At 35.1% G+C, this 26598-nt stretch overlaps 1 protein-coding gene across 5 annotated transcripts in view; it reads left to right on the top strand.

The window, feature by feature from the left end:
* SPEF2 (sperm flagellar 2) overlaps positions 1 to 26322 on the top strand; it is an 80739-nt gene extending 54417 nt beyond the window's left edge. For 2 of the 5 annotated variants that reach the window (XM_039567440.1, XM_039567439.1), the window contains exons 28-34: positions 10057 to 10163; positions 11841 to 12023; positions 15529 to 15621; positions 16245 to 16418; positions 19462 to 19650; positions 19776 to 19898; positions 24988 to 26322. In XM_039567440.1, the coding sequence (XP_039423374.1) occupies positions 10057 to 10163; positions 11841 to 12023; positions 15529 to 15621; positions 16245 to 16418; positions 19462 to 19650; positions 19776 to 19898; positions 24988 to 25071 (953 nt within the window). In that variant the 3' untranslated portion in view covers positions 25072 to 26322. The other 3 variants (XM_039567438.1, XM_039567442.1, XM_039567441.1) reach the window with 3 other exon arrangements.
* The last annotated feature ends 276 nt before the right edge of the window (positions 26323 to 26598 follow it).

Below are 26598 nucleotides of genomic sequence, written 5' to 3'. Positions count from 1 at the left end.
TGTCTCCCCTTGTTCAATAGAATGGTCAACAGAAAATATTATCTCAGTGGTTAGTCTCTCACTAAACAAAAGAGGGAAAAACACTAAAACACCCAGCACAGTGGCAATGAAGTTGATGAACAGTATCTCTAAAGGAGATACCAAAAAGTAACAGACAAATCCCAACCTTGGAAAACCTCCAAACAGATCTAGATTTCCTGACAAACATCTTTTTTTTCCTTATTCTTATCCACCCCAACAGATCTCTCAGCATTCATAGTGGAAATCCACATAAGTAAGCACATGGTGCGTAGGTTATTGGGCAAGTCTAAATTGAATAAATCTACCAATCTCCTTGTAGTAGAAGTAGTAGTTAATAATAAATTTCCTAAAGTTGTTCTGAAAATTGGAAATTAGGCTTTTCTAAAGCATCATGGAGATTAAAAGAAGCAGTTTTTGCTTAGAAATGCAAGCAAACGAAGAGTAACAATGGAGAGCTGATTATAGTAGAAGAAATGATACATAAACAGGTTTCTAACAAGATATTTGGTAAATGTCAGAAGGAAGTATTTTCAAGATATGTTTAACAAATTGCCAAAATCAAAGTGGGAGTGGCAGTGTACTTAAAAAATGTTTGATATTCATGGAAGAATTCTTATGAAACAGTTTTGTATTTCCTAGGAATCTAAAGTTTTAAAGAACTGCGGATTCTTCACAGACAACTTTGTGCTGTCCTGCACACTTGGTTCTCCATGGAAGCACATTACTCTTTATTCTAAGCACCAGTGGACAAAAAACCAGTCTGTGCTGGACCTTCCTACCTACTGACGGTCTTTCATTTTAGAAAGAAATTTATTTTTTGTTTTATTATTATCCAAAGTGCTATTGCCTAAAGTCAACATGAGTCTGCACTGACTAATTTCACTAACTCTTTGATCAAGTTGTTAACAGTGCTCTAATATATTACCTTGGGAGTCCTTTTTCGTAGGAAGAGCTGTGACAAGTCTTAAATGGAGCTAATAACATTCACTTTTTTATTTTCTCTCTTACAGTCTTTTTGAATGTATGCTTTTCTTATCAACAAAATTATATTATTTATTAGATCTCATCCCTTTGATTCTCTTCAACACTGTGATCTTTTGTGACCCTATCTCTTGTAATTTCAATTAGCACACATATAGAATGTCTTCATTTTCGTCTAAAGCTGTTTCAGAGAATGCAGTTTGGGTGTGGTTTTGCATTAGCAAGCAGATCAAAGCAGATTCTATCACAACATTGTTCTCCATCTTATTACTGAATCGCACAAGAGAATTTTAAATGTTATTTTCTTTTTCACAGTCATGAACCATTCCAGTTTAATTATAGAAATTATTCTATAGTTAGATAGAACAGATAGAAATCAGTCAGGTTTTAAAAAGTTCTATACCTAGTAACCAAAAAATGTTTAAAATCTTATTTATAAAACTGTTAAATAGTCTGCTAAGATGTAAACGTAAGGGACAACCTATGACCATCTTGCAGTGCAGTTTGTTTTCAAATTGTGGACTTGTCAATTAAATTCCACAACTGATAGATTTTGAGCCGACTCAGCTGAAATGTTGCCTTTTTAATTAAATATTTTGTTGAATCAGAATTATATGCTTACCCTGGATAATGTCTATAGATTATGCTTTCTTTCCACAACCACTTTTGTAGAAACAATTCAAGGTTTTAGAACAGTAATTGCCTGCCTTTGATGCAAATGGAGATTGAAGTCCATATGAGAGCATAGGAATAACTTCATCATCTCTAACTTACATCTTTTAAAGACTATTTATCTTCAATGTGTTTTTTTAAAACTTGGAAATAAGAAAGCTTGTAAGTTTGTGGACAGAGGAGGCGAAAACTTAGTAATTCTACCAATAGTTCCATTTCCACCTCCTGTTATGTCTCTTACTATGTCATGTATGTTATTTAAGTTCAGAAATTTGTGGAATGTATTTAATATGCTTGTATATGTTTCTGTGCATTTGAAAATACATATATATATATATAATTTTAAAATTTCACTCAGCATGGCAGAGGACCTCTCCCCTCACTGCATCTCTGCAGCAACGAAAGAACCTTAACTCACAGTAGTTCTAAGTTTAAAATCCCAATTCTTGCTACTTAATGAAGATCACACATATAGCAGCACCAGTAATAATTAATGAATAAATTATGTAAATATTTACAGTGAAATTGACCTGTAGGGAGTGAGGAGCCTATCAACAACTTGGATGAAAATACCACATTTTTGAGACTCCCATCTTTTTCATCTAAGGGTAGAAGTATCCCATATTACTACCTTTTAGAGTCCTGAAGTTAAAAGAATATAATTCAGCCTTGGGGTTTATTTTACTCATTCATCCTTGTAAAATTGCTACAGAGTTTGGTGTGTAATTTGCAATGGATCATTATCCAAACCTCTAGTCAGGAATTGCTATGGAAACAGTTTTCTCAGTGAAAATAGAAGGGAATATGAATCTGTTCAAATGTTTTGGAAAATTTGATGATAATAATAAATGTTAACATAATTCTCATCTCTAGTATAAGTTTACAATCTCTTCATATTTTGTTGCATCTGTAAATTTATAATCAGAATCTTTAGTAGAGATTTACTACTAGTTTATGGAGATATTTTTATACTGTGCCTATAGAAAATACTTTACTGACTGGTGTATCATTAAGAAATAGTCTCTTTTGTGTATCTGCCTTATAACTGAGGCATGGTGATTGCTCTTTATTTAAATGTAACAGGTTCCATTTAAAATGTCATGGTCCTGGTTCACAGGATGTAGTGTAAACTTATGCTGCTGTCATTCATAATGTTCCTTTTAAAATATTTATTTTTTCTGTTTTCAGTTTCACTAGTGGTCATAATCTTAATTTCTTCACTAATTAATTTTTTTGCATTTGTTTATGAAGTTTCTGCGCTGCTTATTGAAACATGTAAAGGCTTGCCAGTCACCATGTGTGTCAGAGAATGATACTGCCTTTTAAGAACATTTTAATGAAAAACAATCCTACCTAGTGTAGCTTTTCCTACATTAGTTTTCTTCCTTATTTCATTTGATAACAAACTTTATGTGAAGAAGTTGCTTCACAAGTAGTAAAGGCTGGCTTCTTTTTGTATCCTCTCTTCTTTCCAAGGTACCTCTGTGACAGATCCCATCTTTTTCTATGTTCCCAGTTTCTCCATGTGAATTGAAAAACTGTTGGTAACACTGAAGGCCCATTTTATATGGAATATTATCCCTGATAGTGGATCACAGGTCTTCTCCAATCCCTATTTATATAATCACCAGAAAATTTCCACAGGTTTCCATATGCCTAAAGGAGCAGTAGGCACTGTAGAGGTGTTTAAATGTTTTTGTCCTTTACACCTTTTTGACTTCTGAAGTTGTAGATCCAGCTATCCAGCCCTCCACCTCTTTTTCACCTTTCTTTGTAGTTTTGTGTCTGCCTAATGAAGATGTTTACTGTGTGTTAAGAATATTTCTCTTCCTCTTTTCAATTCTGGGTATGGTACCTGGGCACATGTCAGAAAAACCTCCTGTGACAGTTTGTTTTGCTGACCATGTGGATCACAGCTGCTACCTCAGATTTTAAGTTCTTTACAAGAATCATTCATACTGGAAATGTATTTAAACTGCATGTTCCAAACTTCTTTTATTAATATTATGGCCTTTCAGGATGCTTAGAATAGAATGGAACAAACTTGTCACTTTTTTTAACAGTGGGAACAAACAGTTCTCACAAATTGTATAGTGTATATATATATATATAAAAATTTGCTCCTTCTTCTAAAATAGAGAAGAGTGGCATACAAAAACTCTTTTTCTCAAGACCTTTTAAAGCACCAGAAATGGCATTTCTCTCTATGATTAGCTTAATGTACTCATTAATTTTGTTTCTTGATGTACACATCACAATAAGGAGAGTCAGATTTTAGGTCATTTGCTGGGTGTTACTTTTGTGATTTCCCAGTGAAAAAATAGATTTCTAGTTTTATTGCCTCCATTCTGCATGAAATTTCTCTTGCTTATTTGATTGTTTTCTTTTCAAAGTCCTAAAAGTATGGTGAATGTGTATTAAAAGAATCATTAAATTACAGGCCAAAAGTAGGAGATAAATTAGGTCTAGAAATAAAATTTTCAAAAATGTCTGCTTATGGGATTTGCTCCTACAAAATACAAGAGTGACCATCTTCAGAAAAATTGGGGAAAAGCTGAGAACAATCTCAGTGCATTAAGAGTGCTTATACAGTTCTGAAAGCAGTAATAATACCATTTGCAGGTAAATAAATTTTAAGACGATCATGTCAGCTACTGCATATGCATCTTAGGCATTCTGTTTCAGGTTTTTGATTATATATTTCCAGACTTGCTCCAAGTTAACATTTTTGCCAATGCCAGGTATAATGGACATTGTAGTAAGTTTGTGACTTCAGCAGTATTTTCTGGAGGCGTTTTGCCTATAAGACCATTCTGAATTCCTAACTTTGCTCTTCTCTGTTTCAAAAATAGCATTGATGCTGCTGCACTTCACGGGTTGCATACTGACAAACTTCTGATAGTCAAAATTTAAAACTGACCATGTCTTACAAGAATCCTGGGTAGCCTTCAAATTATTTAAGAGCAGATCTGTTTTCCTTGTTCTCTTTCATGGCTGTTCATTTCAAGTCACAGTCTAGTTCCAAATTAACAAGATAAATATGGATAAAAAAAGAAAACATACAATTGATATTTTATCAGGTAAAAACTATCTTATATTTAGTTGTTTCTTTTTAAATTATAGCCATAAGAGCACTGAAGCAATTTAAAAGCAAGAATAATTCTTCTAGCAACAGAGAAGTTGGTGACAGAGTGAAAGAGAAGAAAGATTTGGAACGTCAGAAAACAAAGAGGAATCACCAGTTTCCAAAAATATGGCTAACGAAATACTCCTGGTTAAAATATGATGATGAAAGGGGAATAATGTTTTGTGTACCATGTCGTAAACATAACGTGGATTTGGGGGAAAATATTAATAATTTTTGTTCTGGCACTGATGACTTCAAACTTGAACTTATAAATACACACCAGAGTAGTGAAGCTCATGCCTGGGCTACCTGCATGGAAGCTGCCAGTTCTGCTTCACCAGATACAGCTTCTGCTGAGCAGATGTTGAAGAGCATGAACTCCATAACATTGGGTAGAGTAGAAAATATTTTTAGAAGATACCATGCTATTGCTAAATCTGGCTGTCCCCATACAGACCCTGATGGAATGTGCAAACCAGATAAACTTTAACATGACCTTTCTCAGACTTGTCCTTCTGAAAACTTCCCTACAAAGGCAGAACCGATCCTTTTTTCCAGTGCTGATTATTGATTGCACAGATTAGTCTTTCCATAACAAGTACTCTTACAGACAGGATATTACTAATACAGTTCACAGCTTGAACTACTTTTTGTTTACCTGTAAGAATATTTGTGAGGGTTGCAATAAGAATGCTGTATCTTGATTTTTAATCTAGGAGCTGAGAATGAGTATGGCTTAGAGAATATATATTCTCATAATCCTAAATATTCTGAATGCACGTTTCTACTTGACATTTCAAAAGGTGAAGCATACCAGCAGCATATATTTCTACCATCAAGGAATTAGCAATGATTTTTATCAAAAGATAGCTAAAATTAAATTGTTAAAGACCCTTATTAGTTCCTCCAACAGAAAATGAAGATGTACTACAGGTAATCTGGGAGAAATTAATATGAGGTCATTCACCTTTGAATCAACCTTCTTCTAAATCAAGAAGCTCTCTACTTTCAATTTAAAACATAATGTAGTAACAGCAGAAGATACCCAGTACCCCACACCCTACTGTACTACAGCTCTGCTCTGTACTCTGCCATGCTATACCACACAAACATACAGATAGATAGATAGATAGATAGATAGATAGATAGATAGATAGATGTACACATACAGTCTCTTTTTGGTGTTTTGCATAGATGTTCATGCTACTTCTGTGTATAAACAGTGTGTCAGAAATGGAGTAGGTTGTGAAGTAGTAGGTTTTGAAGGAATGCCTCATTAAAGGATATTAGTCCGCTCCAGGAGAGTTAATCTGTAGGGGTCAGAAAAAGAGATCAGTACTGTGCGTTATATAAAATATCTGAACTTGTGATTTCTCAGGCAAAAAAAAAAAAAAGAAAAATGTTTAGATATAGTTTGCCTAATAAGCAACAGGATATATATTTCATGGGGTGCCTTATTAGATATGAGGCTTATTATATATTAGAATCGTTAATTCTAAGGGTTTTCTCTTGAATCACATATTACCGAGAGGGTTCTTTTCCCTCAGAGTTGTCAAATGGAGGTTTTTAACTATGTTCAGATTAGAAAAAGCTTGAAAATATGTCCCGAGGATGTCCAGCAGGTGAAAACAAAAAAAGAAAGAAAAACCAAAAAATGGTGGGTTTGTATCTGTAACACTGAGGCCACTTCCATGATGGAGGGAGGGGGCATGTTTTCTCATCATCTTCTTTTCATCCATTAAACCAGCAGAATTCCTTCAACCTCACTTCTCAGGACATGCTTTCTAAGCCTGTGATGATTCTTGCTGCTTTGTTTTGGGTAGTCTTTAGTTTACATACATCCTTCTTGATCTAGAGATTCCAAAATCATACTATAGCAGAAGCCTTAATGTCTGGGGAAAAAAAAAAAAGCGTTATTTCTGATGACTTCTCATGTACTTTCTGATGATATTGTGATCTGCCATAATCCCTAGAGACTTTTCTATAGAAATTTTACTTTTGCAGTAAGATTCCCATTGTGATATTTATTCAGTTCACTATTTCAGCCCAGTGGGGCACTTGACATTTATCTTTATTGGATACTCTCCTTTTATTCTAGATTTTATCTACAATTTTTAAAGTTCACTTTGGATTCTAATCCTGTTCTCCAATGTGCTTGAAGTCTGTTCCTGAATTGTTTTATCTGCAATGTAATAAATGCATCAATTTGCGCAGTCCGTTTCGAAAAAGCACTTTGGTCTGTTGCTGGTGAAACTTACTTACTGATCCTGACCATCCCTCCAGTTTTTCAAAATCTTCATGAATACTGATTCTTTTTACAAGATGCTTGCTACTCCTTCTAATTAAAAATGTTTAATTTTCTCTTTAGTCTCCTACATTATTAAACTAAAACTTATTAGGTTTGGGTCCTTTTATTTTGTACTTACAAAAGGATTTTGTAAAGCGCATACCTGTTTTGGAATGAGTCTTGCTAAGTGGAAAAAAGCCAGTTCTGGGAATTGTTTTCCTTTTTCCTTCATAGAGGACATTATTTTCTTTCACTGCTTGCAGAGTACCATTTGCAGACACCAGTATTCTTTATTGGTTATCATCTGTGTAGCTGCCCACTCTCAGCGTCTCTCCGTGACTATGAAGCACTGACAGCCCTTGAGCTGAAATGATGAGTCACCTCTTGCTTGGCATTATAATCAGATACTCAAAAACAGTTCTGTGCTCTGTACTATATACCTAAATCCATGAAATCTAGACAAAATATCTAAAAACACAGTGAGGAAAGTATTTCATGTCTTGTTTTCTTGTTTATGAGGGATTTCCTCCATTTCTCAGAGACTCCCTCATTCCTCCTATGTATATCAGGAGGAATTAAGTCACAGTCCATCTGAAGACTTTGAACTACTATAACTTTGGAATTGTCCCTCATCAGATGTTTCATGAGGAGGTAGTAAAGTAAAAGTAATTGCCGTACAGCACATCAGCAATTCTATAGTTAATATAAACAATTATATAGTTTATATAAATTGTGAGTAGAGTTGAAATTGCAATCCTTTAATCCCATTTCAGACATTAGTTTTGATGCAAGTTCTTTAAATTCCATGTGTTGAGGGTTCCCCCCCCTCCCCCCCGGAGGAACCCCAACACCTCAGATACTTTTCATGTATGTTTCTGAAGTCATGTAGCCTCACAAAAAGGGATATGACAATATTAGTATCCTTTTAAAATTTTGTGCATAAAACCAAATTTTATTTCAGGAAGTCAGAAACTCCTAAGAAATACAGGAACTACATTTTTTATTGTCATAAAGGGAAATCATAGTAGGAGTTGAACAGTTTAAAACATAAGATAGTGTGACAGAAAGCGAAGTTAGATTGCCAGTGATCAAATGTGGAAAGGGAAATGTTTAGCAAAAAATGAAATAAAAATTATCATAGCTGGGATCTTCATGGTAAAGCACTAAAAAATCTGAGTCTTCAAAGAAGATGTAAAAATTTCCCCTATTGCTTTTTGTTGTTCATTGGCTCCTTCATGGACCGTAGCCTGTTTTCCCCATGAACCACTAAAATGTTACCTGGCTTATTGAACCTTATATGAAGTGTCCCAGTAATTTTGCTTCTGTGATGTAGGCTTCATTGTGCCATATGAAAATGATCTGATTCGTGAAGCTTGAAGTTTTCATAAAAGAACCCAAATTTCTGATTTTTATATTATATTATATTATATTATATTATATTATATTATATTATATATATATATTATTATATTAGCAATCCAGTGTGCTTCAGTAAACAGGACATGATTTATCACGATTTTTAGAAGATGTTCTTTCTCAATGTAGATAACTCAAAAACTTTTCAAGATGTCACATCAGAACACTGTTATAGTTTGACGGTATTTTTTCCCCAGCTTTTGGTTTCATGCTGAAATATGTGGGAGGATACTAAGGCTTCAAGTCCAGGTGTTTCTCCCTTCCTTCTTTCTCTTCCAACAGACTTTGAGCTTTCCAAATCTGTTTTCGTCCTCTTCTCTCCAAGCTTATATATGTGTAGGATTTCTCTGCTTTTTAAGATGCTGAGAGCATTAGTCCTGGATTTGGAGGTAATCCTGATTGGAGGTAAACCGGTCTACAGAGATGCAGACCATTCATTCAGATTGGCAACTCGATTTTGAATAAATGATGTGATGAAATTAGTATTCAAACACATTCTTTATATTCCTACCACATATCTTTTTCATAAACTTAAATTTTACTTCACTGTTTCACTTCAAACAAATTGTCTTAGCCATAGAATGTGCACAGCTATGCCTTTTCAAAAGAACAGGAAGTTTTACTAGAAAAAGGAAAAAAAGAAGTCTTTCCAGTGATTGTGTTTGCTTTTAAAGGTAATCTGAAAACTCCTGTTTTGATGCAATGGAATTGATCACAACCTGACCAAATCAGCTTTATCTCTAAAAATTTAAAGAACTTGAAACTTATTTTACATTTTTGTTGCTAATGTTTTTGTTTTGCAGTGAACTCTCATTGAGCCAGCAAAGTGCATTTCTGAAAGAAAAGACTCATATCTGTCTGCTAAATTTTTTTATACATAATTTTGGTTTTTAATACTATACATGAAGTTTGAAGTTTCTGTTTGCTCATAAGCAAATCTATTCCTGGTTAAGAAACAAATAGGATTTACTGCACTTATTTATTTTTTTCTTAGGATTTATTTAAAATAAAATTAATGGAGCTGTTTTTAACTCACACACATCAGTTCTGAGAAGCTTTTCAAACAGTTAAAGTTTGTTTCAGAGTTCAACAGTGCATGTTTTTCAGCCCATTGTCTAGCATGCACTTGCTTTAAAGAGTGAAGATAGATTTATGATTAATTAGAAAGAGCAGAGTGGAAGAAAAGGTTGGTAGGTATTCCATACACAGAACTCTGTGTGATTGGTGTCTGTGAAGAGCTCATTAATTGTCAGTGTAGACTGTGTGAGGATGGATTAGTGGTCTTAATTCAGATCAGGACAAGTACGAGAAGAATTGCAGTGCGGAAAAATATTTGAAATTTTGCTATTAGATAGGTCACGCATGATTAATTATAAATGAGGAGATTTTATGTTTGGTTTGGAAGATATTAGCATTATCAGTAGTACATAATAGGAAAATAAACAACTTTTTCATATGAGCATTAAAATGAAAAAATAGTTTGTTTTTTTTTTTTTAACAGAGGAAGTCTATTTAGAAGGCTAAACATATTTCTATATTGATTTTTTATTAGGTTTTATACCAAAGAAATTATTTATTGAAACTCTTAGTGGCTTGGTTAATTTGAATCTTGGAATAAATTGCTTTCCTGATGCATGGAAGAGCTTAACACTTCCAGATGTAAGTTAACCCCTATATTCTCTTCACCTGGAGTATTGGTTTGTGTAGAAGATGCAGCAGTGTCCTTATTATGATAAAATGAAGATTATAATATTATAGGACAGGATCAGTTTTTCTTTAAAATTCTTCTGTTTCCCTAGAGAAGGATTATGGAAGTCACTGTACCAGAAATTTTGTCAGGAGTGTATTTATTTAGAATTTTCAAATTATATCAGTTCTTAAGACATCGTCCAAGGTTTTCAGATTTAGGAACACAAAAACTTAGAATTTAGTCTTTCCAGATCTTCCATACTGAGTCAATTTTTCTGTCAGATGTTGCTGGTAAGCCTATGGAGTGGAAATCTTTACTTGTTTCAGCCAGTTTTGATAACTATTTCTGACAGTAAACTGTGATTCACATTAAAATTTTAATTGGATTCCACATCATTTCACAGCATTATTCATATATTCTTCACACAGATGAACTGCATGAGTAAAACATTTTACAGTTAAAGTTTAAAGTTGTGTAGTTCCAGTGAGTTTAGTGAAAACTAGTCCCATCTGTCATGTTGACTATATAAAAACCTAATCTTAGTACAATAAATTAATTATACAAGGAAAGCTATCCATCAAATATTGTCTACTAATAGACCAAATGTGCATGTATCTCATGTTCTGTATTCTTTGAGAACTTTTAGTGCTTATAAATCCTAACTTTATTTTAATAATAGAATTTTCTTTCCTTAACCATTTTTGAATTAGACTTTGAAATTTATTGTGGAAGCACAAGCTTACTTACAAAAGGGAACTCACAAAGCATAAGCTAAGGTATATATTTATTTTGCACAAGATATTCTGAGCTGAACTCACCATTTCATCACTGTGTGACTTAATAGAATCTCAAACAAATTTTCAATAAATAATAATCAGTGCTGTTCTGGCCAATGTTAGGACAGATGTTATCCACAATGTCACCAAATTGTGTCACTCTGTGCTGCCCCAGGCCCTTCTTCTTGTGAACACATTGCTTCCTCTCGGACTGCAGTCTGGAGCAACCCAGACACTTCCCTTGACAGAGAGATCTGGGTGTGGGGCAGAAGGCCGTGCAGACATGACACAGGGCAGTATTGACCTTCGCTGATTTGGTTCCCCCTCTCAGACACAGCCTCTGCATGCGTTCTCCTCTGCTGCATACATGCAACAACTTCATTGGTGCAAAGACATACACAGCAAGCTGCAAAGCAGCTTTTCTAGCATGGCTTTTTTCCAACTATAAATAATGCTGGAGCAGAGAAAAGCTGCTTGGTGGACACCTGTAAGAGTAACAGGGCCAGGGCACAGGACCAAGGATTTTGTGCTCATGCTGCTGAATTGTCGGTTCAGTTCTTGGTACTCTTGGTACTCTCACAAAACAGAGCATGGTTCAGGGGTTAGCATGTTCTAAGGAATGATATCTCATAGGCAGTTTAGATGCCTGTTTAGGGTATTTATTTAGAGAATACCAACTGCACATGACAGTTGACACACAGTGGCCCATGCCCTATTTCGTTTAGCTATACATGCCCATTTTAGAAATATGAAATGGCACTGCAGAACCTTGTCTATCTTATCCAGGAAAAGACCTAAGGATACATAGCATATTGAAAGAGTGTGTTTATGCACATGTATTTGACAATATTTATTATTTTGGTTTTATAGTTCCAAAATTTGGCACGTGAATTCACAGTGAACTCAGAACTTACTGACTGGCGCAGATTCTTGCTGGCAGCAGCACAGCCTTGGCCAGTGCCTTCTGTGACACAACTCCTCAAAACACTGCATGGCTTCCAGTCTGTTGATGTCACCGGATCAGGCTTTGTTACAGAGGAGCACTATATGCAGGTTATAATCCTTTTATCTTTTCTAGCAAGTTTTTTTCTGGTAAATGATATGTTGTTTGGTTTATTCACTTTGAGAAACTCAGTCTGAATTTTAAATGCTTCGGGTTTGAGGGAGCTTTCTACTGAAAAGTGTTTTCAGGAAATTGATAGCCTAGTATGTGTCTTGTCCCCAGTTCCACAAATCAGGCTAAGTAAACTTACTTTTTACTTGATTTTCCTACTTTTCCCATAAATTAATCTCAAGTGAAAATCCCTTCTGTTTTAAAGAAACCATTCCATGTGCACTTTGATGACTATTAACTTACTTGACACTGAATAAGATCATTTGCTCCAAGCAAAAATAAGGATTTCAGTTTCATCTCATCAGCTGCATTTTAATTAAATATTTCTAGATTTTTTCCAATAATTAATTTTCTCAAGTTAAGATCATTCCTCAAACCTTGAATACATGGAAAATTATAAAATTCTTCGATCATTTCTCTGAAGACAACTTCTATTTGAATTGTCACATAGTTCTGCAAGATTTTTCAGGAAGGTAGTTTTGTAAAAGAGTATATTTACATTTACATAACAAATGTAAATGAATACATTTTTGTTCTTTAAGCAAGATTCTGCTCATTTTCACTTACTTTTACTTTGCATTTTTAATCATACTTAGAATGACTGCTGGTTCTCTCTCGTAGGCCATAATAGCTGTAAGTATCATATATATGCACATATAATTGTCTATAGATGCACATCTGTCATGGGTTAGCAAGCATAGTCCCGGAAGTGATGTTCTTGCTAAGGGGTGCTTACATCTTCCTCTGTGATCTGACAGAACCTATCAGCTGGCCTGTTTGAATATGGACAAGTTTTTTAGCCATTTAAATTCTGACCGCCTCTGTGATCCACACTTAAGAATAGAGAAACCCCAGGCAGAGCTCTCTCTCGTTTCCAGTGCTGGGACAGGTGGCTGCAGGCCCCTGCTTGGGCCAGGCCAGGCCAGGCCACGGCCATCCTGGAGCCGATGGGCCCTGTTCCACCCACGGAACCCCCCCACAGCCCTGCTGTGGGCAGCCAGAGCCGCTTGGCTCCCCCTCTCCAGTGCAGCCAAAATTCAGCTGAAACTGCACCACTGTCCAGCAGAGATCATGTGACCAACAGTGATAAGCGAAATTCCAGCTGCAAGGCCCAGGTGGGATTAACCCTTTTAGTGCTGTGAAGAGCTGAAAACCTGAGGGAGAAGAAAGAGGAGATGCTTAAAGCTGAAATTCTGTTGTAAAGCTATGATATATCAGAGTACCTGCTGTAATTTCATGAAGGCATGGGGGGTGGAGCGTTCAACTTGTACTTGTGAGCAAAAGCACCTGCACTGAGATAGGCAGATGCTGACACAGCTTAATTTAATGAGAAGTTTGAACAGGGAGAGATGGAAGCGATGAGGACTTTTGCTCCAAATGGAAAAGAAGACCTCAGTTCCTAGAGATGCTTCCAGAGATAGTCCTGGAGATGAAGATGAGGAGGACCCTTTGCTCCCAGGGAAGGAGAAGGGCCTCTATTCTTAGCAGTGAAATGCTCCCAGAGATGGGTGAAGAGAGCTTTCGTTTCTGAAGGGCTCAGCCTTAAAATTGTACCCCAGTAATTCAAGAGTGGGCCCTCGAAAGCAGTTGTGGGAAAAGCTGCAAGTCGGGGGAAGGGACTCACATGCGAGCAGAGAACCAGCCTGGGTGGCTGGCTGATTGTGATAATGTTTTCATAGCATGGATAAGAGAGACTCCTCTTCCTAAATGGACTGAAGAAGGTTATTATGGAAGTGGTAAACAGACTGAACATCTCAAGGGTTGTTTTTTTTCACATTGTCAGTGGGAGAAGGGAGGAAGGTGGGGGGAGGAGAAGAGTTCTGAAGGTGTAGTATTATTTTTTTTTTTTCTTTTTCCCTCTTTTAGGTCTGTTAATAAATTTCTTTTTTGTTCTTTCAAGTTTGGTGCCTGCTTTGCGTTTCTCCTAATTCTTATGTCACTGAAGGTAAATAGTAATGAGTATTTTGGACCAAACCACTGCGCTAAATTGGTGTTTCTGCCTGGTTACAAACTGAACCCACTACAACATATCTATGTGTGTATTCTACACAGTCTTGCCAGTTTCTAGATTTTTTTGGTGATACTAAAAATAATTTTCAAACTGTTTTGAATAAATTTCATAGACACTCTATTGTAATTTTTTTCCAATCACCTAGTGTTGGTTTTTAAAAAAAATACTAAAGGCTGTGTTCATCTTGAGGCTTGTCATTTTCAGAACTTCTTTGGTTCATCTAAAACTCTAGCTGCACCTGCCAATCCCTGCCTACCACAGACTTTCCAAGAAACAACTCTGCAAAGCCAGAAAACCCACAAAAAGTGCAGATCTTTGTGCATTTATTTTTCTATTAAGTTTTACTGAAGTGTGAGAGCTTGCAAATAAACTAACCGTTACAAGACATACAGACCAGAAATGTTCTTTCTAGCACAGGATCCTATTTCAAATATAATAATAACCAAGCAATTAATTTCATTGCTTCAGTATTACAAGGTAGTAAACATGCAGTAAACAACTAATTTGTTTCTAGATCTATACTCCCTGTTGGTTCTTCCAAACTTCCATGAGAGCGTTAATTCTGAATCTACAGTCTCACTTTAAGACTGAGAAGAACTTTAAAAGTTCATGAACGCACATATGAACACAGCTGAAGCTCCTTTTTCAGAATAGAACTGTATAGGTAGGCACATAAGATATGTGCTCTAGAGAACGTTTTGGCAATGTCCAGAGACTGTCCAAAGTGACTCAGTTCAACCACCTGCATTGCTCTGAAGAGTTTGGTCTGCAGCTGATTCATACTGCCTGTGTATCTGCTGTATGTGATGGCCTGCAGTTTGTGTTACTGATAGTATTCTGGTTTGGAACTCTTGCATATGCAGTTATGAGAAGAACAGGAACAGAAATTGTCACACTTAAGTTTAGCCCTCTAATTTCAAATTACTGGATTGATTAGGAAATCTGAATTGGTTTTATTGCAATCTTTGTTGTATTCTTTTTGAGCAATTTATGGCAATTGTTTTGAGGTCCTACTGCCATTACAAGAATAATGACAAGGAATGTTCACTGAGAATAGCAGGAATAACCTTCCACTGGGAATTTGAGCTGCTTCAGCTGTCCTCTCTCTCTGCACCTATACTTGCATAGAAACTCCATATCATATTCAGCTGCTTTGGCAGCATAGACTTAAAACTACGTAGTCAATTTTCACTTTTTTCAAAATTATATATTCACTTGTATCCTACTTGATTTTCAGTAATTTCTCAAGTATCCATTATGATGTATAAACAGCAGCTTAATTATTCTCATGTCATTGTATATTAATAACAAATTCAATTTGATTAAGTCCAGAAATTAGGCTCTCTGTTGAACAGTGAGAGTATAAAGACCACCTTGTTTCAATGTGTGAAAATAAACAAACTTCTTTTTATTTATTTATTTTTTTAAATCAGGCTGGCTTATGGTTTAATGGAAATGAAGATCTAAGCATAACAGAAAGTTGCAAGGAACCTGTGCCTTTAGATAGGCTGAAATACCTCAAAAAGGTAACTGAAAACATAGGTGTTTTGAAAAGATAACTATTCAAACATGAGAGGTCTCATTTCAGAGGTTTTTGGGTCTCTGTTTTTCAGTAAGTGCTGCATATTTTGATTTTTTTTTCGATTTTTTTTTCAGGTTAAGTGGTGCTTCAGGATAATGTAGGAAGGAATCCAAGAATCATCCTTGAGTATTCTAAATCATAGTCTGCTCAGAAAGACTTAATTATTCCTCTTTTTATTTGAATGACATTAATTTTGCTGCAAAACAACCAGCTTTGTTAAGAATGGGAGGCAAATGATCACTGCATCTGAGCTCATAGAATTTTCCATGAAAGAGGGGACTAATAATAATCTGAGTACAAAAAATGCTTTCAACGTATTTGTCATGATACAAGGCTTTATTGATTTCTCCCTTTTCTGTGAAATTCAATTTCTGTTTCCTTGAATTACTTAACACATATTTATGATTTATCACAGCCTTGATTTGTAGAGCCTCAACATGTTTTTAAGTATAGTTGGCTCTTATTAGCAGTAATTACTGTATTTCATCCTTTTCCCTACAGTCCTTGATTTGCATTTTGCTTAATTCCACTTATAGAAATTAATTAGTGTATTTTTGCCCTTTATAGCTTTTCTTCAGTTTATTTGCGGATACCAGAAAAGACCCTGCTCTGCTGAACTATACTGAGATGCTGCTTTATTTTGCCTCCCACTCTGATCCAGTTGAAGGTGTATACAGAGCATTTAGCATTGCTACTGGAACATATATTCGCAGAAAAAAAGAAGCTTCCCTTCCATGTGTGGTAAAATATTACAGAAAAATACTAGAGAATAATAGTAGTGCTGCCAAATTATAAATGAAATAAGTTTCTCTATATTTGCTTATCCTGAGTATCTCTAGTCCTTACAAGTAATCTCACTGAATTCATGGGAACATTGCATTGGTAATAATACTCAGAAGGACTCTTTCAAAAGTCTGGAAATTTGCTTGCCAAATAATAATGAAAGTTTAAGATACTTACTGGTGACTACTTCTTGTACTTACGAATGGTAGTAATTCTTTTGCTTAATCTTAGGCCAGCTGTCATTCCCTGTAGTGTGACTTACAGTAATATTATCTCAAGATACAAAACCTGATATTATTGGTGGTCTTACTTTATTTTCCACTGTGTTACCCACTAATTGGGATACTCAGACACATCTTTGTAGTGTTATTTCCAAGTATTTAGGTTTATCTATAAACCAGAAGGATTAATAATAGTTTTATACAAAATAATTTTTAAATTATTTTTTCAAACATGATGAATGTATTGTCACATCAAATTAAACTTGTCTTTTGAACATTATGAGTATTTCTGGAGTCTGTTGTTATTGTTAAAGTCTTAAAACTGCAATTAGTCCAATGCATGCATCAATTACTTAATATTGAAGTAAAAGTCATTTTTTGAGACTTAAATTATTTACCTGTACACACCTTGTAAAGAGGTTGCTGCTCCAGATTATAAAATGATTCATTGCCCTGTCGCAACCACAGTGACTAGCATTTGCCCAGAACTTAAAGTATGGTTCGGATCTCTAGAAACAGTACAGAAAAGGCATTATTTTACTACACAGGATAATCATATACATCTGCAAAATAGCATTTTATCATTTCAAATGACAGAAGTTATTATGCTTCCCTGTCTTTTATTTGGCACAACAGAGTTTTTGTACACTGAAGAGACTGAATAAGACAAATTCCTTTCCACGTTTTCTAGGAAGGAGAGCACAGAATGCTCCCAGTTAGATATTATGGACCAGTGCCTAATTTCCCATATTTCAGTGGAAAGTTCTAACTTTCATCTCACTGGATATAAAGCTACACCTGTTCTCCTTTTTTTCACTTTCTGCTTGGTTTAATCTGTTTTGTTGGAAGTTTTGTAATATATAAGTAATAGCACTGTCATTATCATCTGTGTGTCAACAACTTCTTAAGGCTGCGAGTCTCGAATGATGGGGAGCATTTACCTTCAGCCAGAATTAACTGCATCTCTGAGAAGAAAGAGATGTCCCATCTAACCTGAGAATTTCCTCATGCCTTCTTTCTCACTGGAGGCGTTGGCTCTGTGAATCTGTGCTATGTCTGATACATGTCTCACAGTGTATTAAACAGATAGATTGTGTGCCTAATTCACCTTGGAGTGTCCCCTCGGAAACCGAGGAATATCCAAGAAGTAGATGTTAAATTAATCTTGCTTATGTGGATTCTCTTTGACTTTATAGTTGTCTAAGCTGGTGCTCAGAATGACAGGACTGATGGAACATAATTTTAATATTTTCTTTTTTCTTCTGCCTTGTGTTCCTTGCCTATGCACCTAAACAATAATGTTGAATACAGACAAAAGACAAGAAAAGAAATCCCATTCCACTGAAGTGAATGAGTTTCTCTATAGGCTTTAGTAGAGCCAGCATTTCATTAAGGGGGCAAAAACTAAACTGTGCATTGATATCATGTCATGTTTGAGCGAAGCTCCATCAAATACACAGAGTCCTGAAGGCATCCAAAGTGGTTTTCAGGATCAAATTAAGAACCCAAACCATTGTTTCTCTGTGGCTGTTTACATGTGAACTAAGTATTCTCACTCCAGGTACTGGAAATTTAGTAAATGTTGTCAGTGGAACATTCATCTGTGAAATATAAAGAGCTATCCAGCTCATCTCTAAGAAGTTTTACATCCTAAGTAGCTGGCTCATACGTAGGCACTTAACAGAACTGCACCTAATTTGTCTCTTCTCTTTTTTTTGTTCTGTGCTTATAATTGTAACCACTTCTCATTGGTATCTGTCTACAGAAATACAACTGAAGCCTTCATGTTGTTAAGAGAAGCTCAGACACACATTCTTGAGACTTCTTTTGCTCACTTTGTTCTAAGTCTAAACAATGTTGTTATCGCTTGTGTGGGTCTCACAGTTCAGTGTAAACAATGCTGTGAGAGACAGAGCAACTTCAGTGCTGACTACTGTGTATTAAAAAGACTGTATGAATGACTCTGGTCCTCCTGTGCTCAAAATAAAATACATTAAGGCCCAAGGCACATAGCACAGGTGTGACTGAACCTCAGCAGTCTCTCCCTCCTAATGGGGAAAGAAATGGTTTGTTCAATTAAATGCAATTTCCTGTTGTTACTGGCTAGTCTACACGGTGGCATAACCTAGTCAAAGCATTGCTCACCTTCGTGAGGTCCTTTCTCATCTTTGTGCTCACAAATCTCTACAGCAGGTTTTTTGTTTAGTTTTTGGGTTTTTTTCTCTTTGAGCTCTAATATCACCACAAAATTACCTAATTGCTTGCTTAAAGTAAACTTAATTTTTCTGCATAAACTAGAAAATATATGTTTCTGTGGAGAGATGGTTAACTGTTGGCCAAAGCACAGTTCTTGCAGTGACTCCTTAATTTGGACTAGAAAATTCATACTGTTTTTTTCATGATAACATCCAGAATTACCCAGTTTGCTCCTTAAATAAACACAAAGTTTTTGGTATTGTAGTTTTAACTATTAAATATTTTTATGTTTTGTTGCTCTGAGAAATACTAGTTTTTCTGTGCAATGTTGGCCACATTTCCTGGAAAAAGCTGTTTATTAAATTTCTGGTAATGCCACTATTATGGATATTTCTGGACTCTCAGGATCTATTCCTCTTTCCTACAGTGTAGTAGATAATTTTGTGTGAGTTGATGATTTTTGTTTTGTAAGAACTGAAGTCTGGAAGTGTAATCCACTGGTTCTCATGAGTGTTTAACCTAAACAGATCATCTACTGACAGACTGTTTATTCCCAAGCATGATACCTGTGCTTAATTTTTTAGGATTCTTCAAGCCCCAACATACTGTCAAATGACAAGACTTTAATAGAAGATGAAAAAGAAGTCTTGAATTACACAGCTGAAGAAATTATTTCAGTGACATCTCTACTCAAAATGTTTCATACTGGAGGAAGTAAAGATGAAAATAATCATAGATTTAGCCCTCTAGAGAAGGCAGACAGCTATGATAAGGTAGGAAGAGTGATTCGAGAAAGGTTTTGTAGCTTGCATCATATGTTAAAAAAATATTTTGTAATATTTGCTTTTCCACAATTCTTTTAAACAACAAATTGACCACGTATTATTTTTACTTAAAGCATTTCATCAAGATGTACCAAGAATTAGGTGCTGAAGATCTGACACCCATTGCAGTTGAACTCCTTTTGAAGCACCCTTTCATGGAAAATTTGATCAACACATGCCAAGAATACAAACTTCCTGTAAGTATTGCTTTCTGGGACCAAAGACTTTGTAAGCACACATGCTTAAATTTGCATTATCCCAGAAATGTACATGTAATTAATACAGGTACTGCCAATTTGCCATATAGATCAGCTATACAGCCCAGCAGCTGTAGGGTAGATCAGATGTTTTGTGTCCCATGAAAATTCCATCCATCAAAGACTGTGCTGCATTCTGACCTGTTCTTTTTACGAGTCTTGCTGGCCTGGAGCTGCCTACAGGTTTTCCACTTGCTTTGTCCAATGAGGATTTGCCTGTCTCCCTATCTGTAGAAAGGAGTCTGGTTGAATTATCCTCCCAACAGGATCGTATTGCAGGACACTGTAGGATATGCGGTAGATCCTGTTCCATCCTAGGCCAACCAGGCAGCAGAAAAGGGCATGCAGAGGTAGTACAGGTCCAGGTATTCTTCCCTGTCATTCTCTAGTGCTTCCCTGCTGCCCACACTTATCTTTAAACATGCTTTAAAACAGTTGCACAAAAGGCAGATTTGGGCCAGAGAATCACCCTATTTAAGATAACAAGCTATGGCAAAAGTACTCAATATACATGGTGTAAGAAACTAGCATGAGAAGATGAGAGGATTCTTGCATGTGCATGTCCCACATCAGATATAAAGTCTTCATAGATTTTAGATGATCACCACCATAGTGTCCCGCAAAATGTAAATCTGAGTAAGATACATGATACTTCAGGAGTAACTTGCTATTTCTTAATTATATTCCTCACTTGTAGGATGTGAATTGCCCAGCATTTACTACATCACTCATAAGCTTTGTTAGTAAAAGATAAAAGAATAAAAGAATGTATTTAGTCAGTAAAATGAGGGTTAAAAATTCATTTGCTACAGTAGAAAGTTATAGAAAATGTAAGACAAAGACAATACAATCGAAGATTATAACTACACATGGGTATCCATCCTGTCTATGTTGATGTCTCAGCCAATTTGGGAAGACAGATGCCATGTAATGTTAGGTCATTCCTCTCTTCCCTTCTGCATTCTTTCTTCCTGACTCCTTTTATTTAATTGAATACTGAATTTTCAGATTTGATTTTTTTCCAACCTCACTGAACTTCTTGTAGACCAAAGTGTTTTTAAACCAGCTCTCTAGATGTGTTCCACATCAAGAACTGTTGTTTACACAAACCCTCACTGACTTCGTAACATTTAACATGATGCAACCTCTTCATGAAGAACAAACGTGATGAAACCTAAATTAAAGCTTGATTAGGGTGTAATCAGAGTAAAGCCATATCTACATGCTTGGCAATTTACAGGGACTCTGTTAAAACTTTTTCGCACTGGCCAATAGCTGAAAATCAAACTCACAATGTCTATTCTTTATTAAAATTTCTAATCTTCCCTTACCATTTCTAGGAGGAGCTTTGTTACATAGCTTAAAGAGTAGACTGTAGTACATGTTTAAATTTGATTACTACCATCAATCACCTGTGTTATTTCTGGCTGGTAGGAGATATTCAGGGCAGTACAGTTATAAAAATTGTCAGCCTATGAGAAAACCTGTAGGATAGTGTATATGAATCTTGGCAGTAACTGAGGGTTTCAGTGCACAAGTTTCTATCCCAGAGGAGTTTCCCCATCTTATTTATATATTGGTATCATTCCACTTAAATAAGACATCTTTCCACTTATTTGGCAGGTTCCATTGATGCCTGTATCTCCTGACTCAACAGTTAGATGATACAGAGCTTCACTTCTCATTTGCAATACTTAACATTTCCTCTTGAAAAGGCTTATACTGACTGTATCTCAAATACAGTACTCTATGGTTTCTGTATTTAACCCAGAATATTTCATTCCTTGACCGTACTGTTAAATACAGACTTTTGTTTTATTCATGAAATCAACACTCAGGTTTATAAAAAAAGTGTTATATTCTCCAGCAAACAGGCATAGAGACCAAGGGGCCATTCTTTTGAGTAGGTTACAATTCTGGTCTAAAGCATACAGACTCCAGGATGATTTTTCCTGTATCAATTCCATATTTGGGGAACAGGTGAACTTTTTTCTTTCCAAGACAGTATTTTTAGCATCAATTATTTTTGCAGAAATTCTCCTCAGAGATGTCTATAAAAATGAAAGTCAACCAAAGTGCTGTTATTTTGAGATCTTTTACAAGATAAATATAGCAAGTTAGGGTGTGGTTTCTAAAAGTTAAAATGTTTCTACTAATGCAGTCATAAACAGCAGAAAGTAAAATGTTTTGCTGAAAACTATAAAGGGAATATCTAGCTTACAAATTTTTAAATTTGAGTTAGGATACCTGATTCTTTTGAATCTTGATGACCTGTTCAATTTCAACCATTATTATCTGTCATATCTCAAAAAATATTTTTTCCGTGTGAGAGATATTGTCTTTTGCAGGGATTTTGTTTTCTCTGCCAGGGGGCTGGCAACATACTACATGATGATGATCTTTCTGTCAGCCTTAGTAAAAATTTCTAGAAATAAATAAGCCCAGGAATTCTATTACTTTTTCATCTTGTCTTTTCTGTTCTGATTACAAAGTTTTCTGGTCCTATCTAGAACTTTCAAGTGTTTACCATTATCAACACATTTTTTTCATTTATCAGATGAAATTTATTCCTTGAGAATAGGCAGCTGACACATAAACGTATGTTCATGAAGGCATTTCATTACATGCTCAATTAAATTTTCTTTAAATAAATTTAATAAAAAATGAGAGAAGATTTTTATTAGATCAGCTGATTCAGATGGGAAAAGGAAGCAATCTGCTTTTTCTGCTGCGTGTGTTTGTCTATTTGGTTTGGTCAATTAAGGGGTTATCTACAGGGCTCATTATTTACTGTCACAGATATGGTAATACAGAAACAACCATATATTTTAGTAATTCTACATTTTGATAGTGATTAATTTAAAGGAAAAGTTAGGGATATATTCTGCTTCTATATTTCTTAATGCAATATTTTTTAATTTGGGTGGACTACATTCTTATAATTACTGAAGATAAGGTAGTTTGATAATTCAGTTTGTTTATATCAAAAATATTATGCATTGGATAAATTGTGTTACATTTCTTATTCTGCTTTCAAATCCTGAATAGCCCTTTTTAAAAAGCTCTGGTTTTGGAGATAGGGATGTCACATCACATTTCTACGTGTTTCTGTTTTGAATACATTTAGCACAGGCCCTTGCATTATGCTTGTTCTTTCTAAATTAATTGTCATAGTCATATGGTTATTGCTGTTACTGTTGGTCATTTTGTTAATCATTTCAGTAATATAATTCAGATATTCTTTCAGAGAGCAGTTCCATTGAAGCAGGATTGCTGTTAATGTATAGTTAACATGTCTTTATCAAATAACACTTATTAGTATGTTGAAGAATAATTACAAAACCTGTTTATACCCACAGCAGCCATTTAATATTACACAATTCAATGAATATTCAGAACTCCATGTATCATTTCACAAAGTGAAAGTGCTTCTTGTCATAGGGAGAGTTCATGCAGATTATACTAAATGCAAATTATGAACTGGACCATGTATCAATGCTTTGACATAAAAAGAGGACTGCTGTATCACTGTCTAGTCATAACCTGTAATTGTAATACTTGTGAAACCCAAGAAGCTTTTTTCATGTGGTGTTTTAAATGTCCCAGTGTGGAAGAAAAGGAAAATCTAACTCAGTGTTTAAATACCTCATTAAAAAAAGAGACCTATGTTATGCTTCTCTTGAGCATGTATCCCATCCCTAAATAGTCTTAGAAAATTTAATGGTACAGAAAAGATGTTGTTTCTTATATTAAAGAAATATAAATTATATGTGTTCATGTTAAAAAAAAGTAAGTTTCCTTCATTAAAGACAGACATAGTAAATCTGTTTATAGTAAATAGTAAAATCGTATAAAATCTCTCTATCTCCTGGTTTTTGACAGTATTTAGTATAACATTTGATAACATTTATTTTTGTCAAACTAGGATTGAAACTACTTTTTCTGACTCAATTTGCTGAAAAAGGCCTTCTTATAGTGAAGTATTTCCTTGAGTCAAAGATAAATATTAGTGAAACCTTCTAAAACTAGGGACTGGTAAAATTTTCTTTTAGCATAGTTTTGTATTCACTGAAATGCTTCTGATATTTTGCAAGTTTGTGAGGCATCATTACATTCAGGCAGCTCCTGCTTTTGAAAAAAGGCTGTATCTTCAAAATATGCACAAAATATATATATAGGACAATATGTATATAAAACTACTATATATATATATAAAAAGTCTGACTGTTATTTATTCTCCAAAAGGAAAAAAAAGCATATTCTGACAATATCAGAAAATGCTAGAAAGTTAAATATTTATCTTTATATTGAACACTCAGCATGTTATTTTTTTAAACCAGACATTCCTTGTTCATCCTACTTACACATCCTACAATGGATAGTATTGCTGAAATGGGAAATGGGAAAGATTCTGCTAATACAAAATTATTGAAAATTAACAATTCAGATAATATGGTACAAAGAACTAAGCAGAAAATTAATCTGTTATGGGTATATATTATTCCAAGTGTTAGTTACTTATTTTCTTTTATATCTATTTCCTGGAACTGTTAAAGTTCAGCCTGAAATATGACATATTTTTAAAAGAACCCTTAATTGAAGAATTTGCCTTTGTATGTTCTGAATAACATTTACTGGTTTACACAACAGTCTTCATACCTCTCTTTACCAATAATTTTAAGCTGATGTTTAAGATCTCTGTTTAAGAGTTGCATTTTAACACAGTGTCGTTTTGTAAAACCTCCAAAAGCAATGAATTCCTGTGGGTAACATGAAAATATCATCTCAGTGATATTACAGCACCTCAGCTGAATGAGTTCTAGTGCCCTGCTGGAAGACATTATCTGTAATGTGGGGAATGTGTAATTTACCTCCACCAAAGCTAGTTTTTCACCATAATCTAGTCACTGGAAAGCTCACCCCATGGATAGACAGGTGTTACTACCGCAAGTTTTAAGGTGTCATTACTGCAGTTTTCAGGCTACAACATGAAATGATCTTTTAAAATTTCTTTTTTTCCTTTTCATAGGATATTACAGTCTTTCTCCAAAGATTCAAAGAAGCACAATCAACTGATGGGGAAAAAAACACATATGAAGACATCAATGTATGAAATGTTGTTCATGAACATTAAGAAATCTTTTTTCTCAAAGTCTGTAAGAAGTGTCTTACAAGTCCAGTCCTCTCTTCTATGAGAAAAGGTTTTTTGTTTATTGTTGCAAGAGCAAAATCCCATTACAACTACACATTTTCTGTTACTTTAAATAAAAAAAAACCAACAAAACCACCAACAGGGAAAGTTATGGTTTGCTCATCTTAAACAGTCTGATGATATTTTTAAATAAAATTAAACCAGTTTCTGAACTTTATTAGAGATGGTAGTGTGTTCATTAAGATTTGGTTTAAGAAAAGAATGTGTCCAATTCTTCCAAGTGCACTAAGATATCTATTCAGCTTTTGTTAGATAATTAATTAATTAATTTTTTAATTAATTAAATGCTGTAATCAGTTAATCTTTGAAAACATGTTGCAATTTGTAGCTAATAAAATAAATGAAAACAGTGTTTTCTCTAAGATCAGGATAAACGGGGCATCATGTACATGAAAACGGATTGTTTGTTGACAGTGGAGATGATTAATCTTTGCCATTCAACCTTTCTATTTCTACCCTTGCATTATATCTCAGCTCTACCACCTGCTAAAAACCTGCAGGCTCTCTCTCCCCTGCAGGTGTGGGTGTCACAGGTGCTGCTCCCTGGCCATGTCCCCTCCCAGCATGTGGCCCCAAGCAGGCCCTGACGTGAAGCAGCAGGGTAGGCAAGCAAGCACTGCAGTGTTTGTGGCTCCACTGCTGAATCTGAGCATCACATCATTGGCTGAAATTCACAGCGAGGTTCCGCACAAACCTTCTCAGTTATCCAACAAGAGTCCTTTTTTTATTCACTCGGTGCATTCAAGGGCACCATATACTCCAGATGCATGCTGCAGATTTTCATGTGTGATAGGTGCTTGTCTAAAAATACCTATGGCACACCATGACACCTAGAGACTGTTGATTTCTGAGGCAGATTAAGCAGAGTCCTGCTCAAATATTCTCCTTACTTACAGCTGAAGTGGTTGTTTCTTTTTCTATATGAAGTCTGAGTCTACTGGCTTTCATGGAAGTTGTTACTAGGATGTTTGTGTTTAAATGTAGTTTTATCCAATTTTTCCTTTCTCTTGTGTCTATTGATGGCTGCTATAAGTCGATAGGAACTATTTTTTTTATCAGCCTTTGTGACATACATTCCAGAACGCTCTTTGTAAATAATTCCCCTGGAATTAAAAATGGAGATGCCTAATAAATTCTCAGTTTTCAGTGGTATTCTGGTATTAGTCTGATCTACAGTGTCAAGTTCCCTGAAGACTAAATACAGGAAAACTGGTAACTATGATTATCTGAACTCAGTATAGTCTATTTGTAGTCTGTCAGCTGCCCAAGATATTAGCATACCTTCAGCATTCTACCCTGCCTTAGTAGCTCATATCTGAACACTGCTCCTTCATTCTGGAGTATATTTTTTCTGCATTCAGCATTACCCTCATAAAAATTGCACAAAATGTTTAAAGGTTCTTTTCCCTGGTTTGATTCAGCAAAGTA

The sequence above is a fragment of the Corvus cornix genome, chromosome Z (genome assembly GCF_000738735.6).
Source record: "Corvus cornix cornix isolate S_Up_H32 chromosome Z, ASM73873v5, whole genome shotgun sequence".
NCBI lineage: Eukaryota > Metazoa > Chordata > Aves > Passeriformes > Corvidae > Corvus > Corvus cornix.
This window is presented reverse-complemented; position numbering and strand designations above follow the sequence as displayed.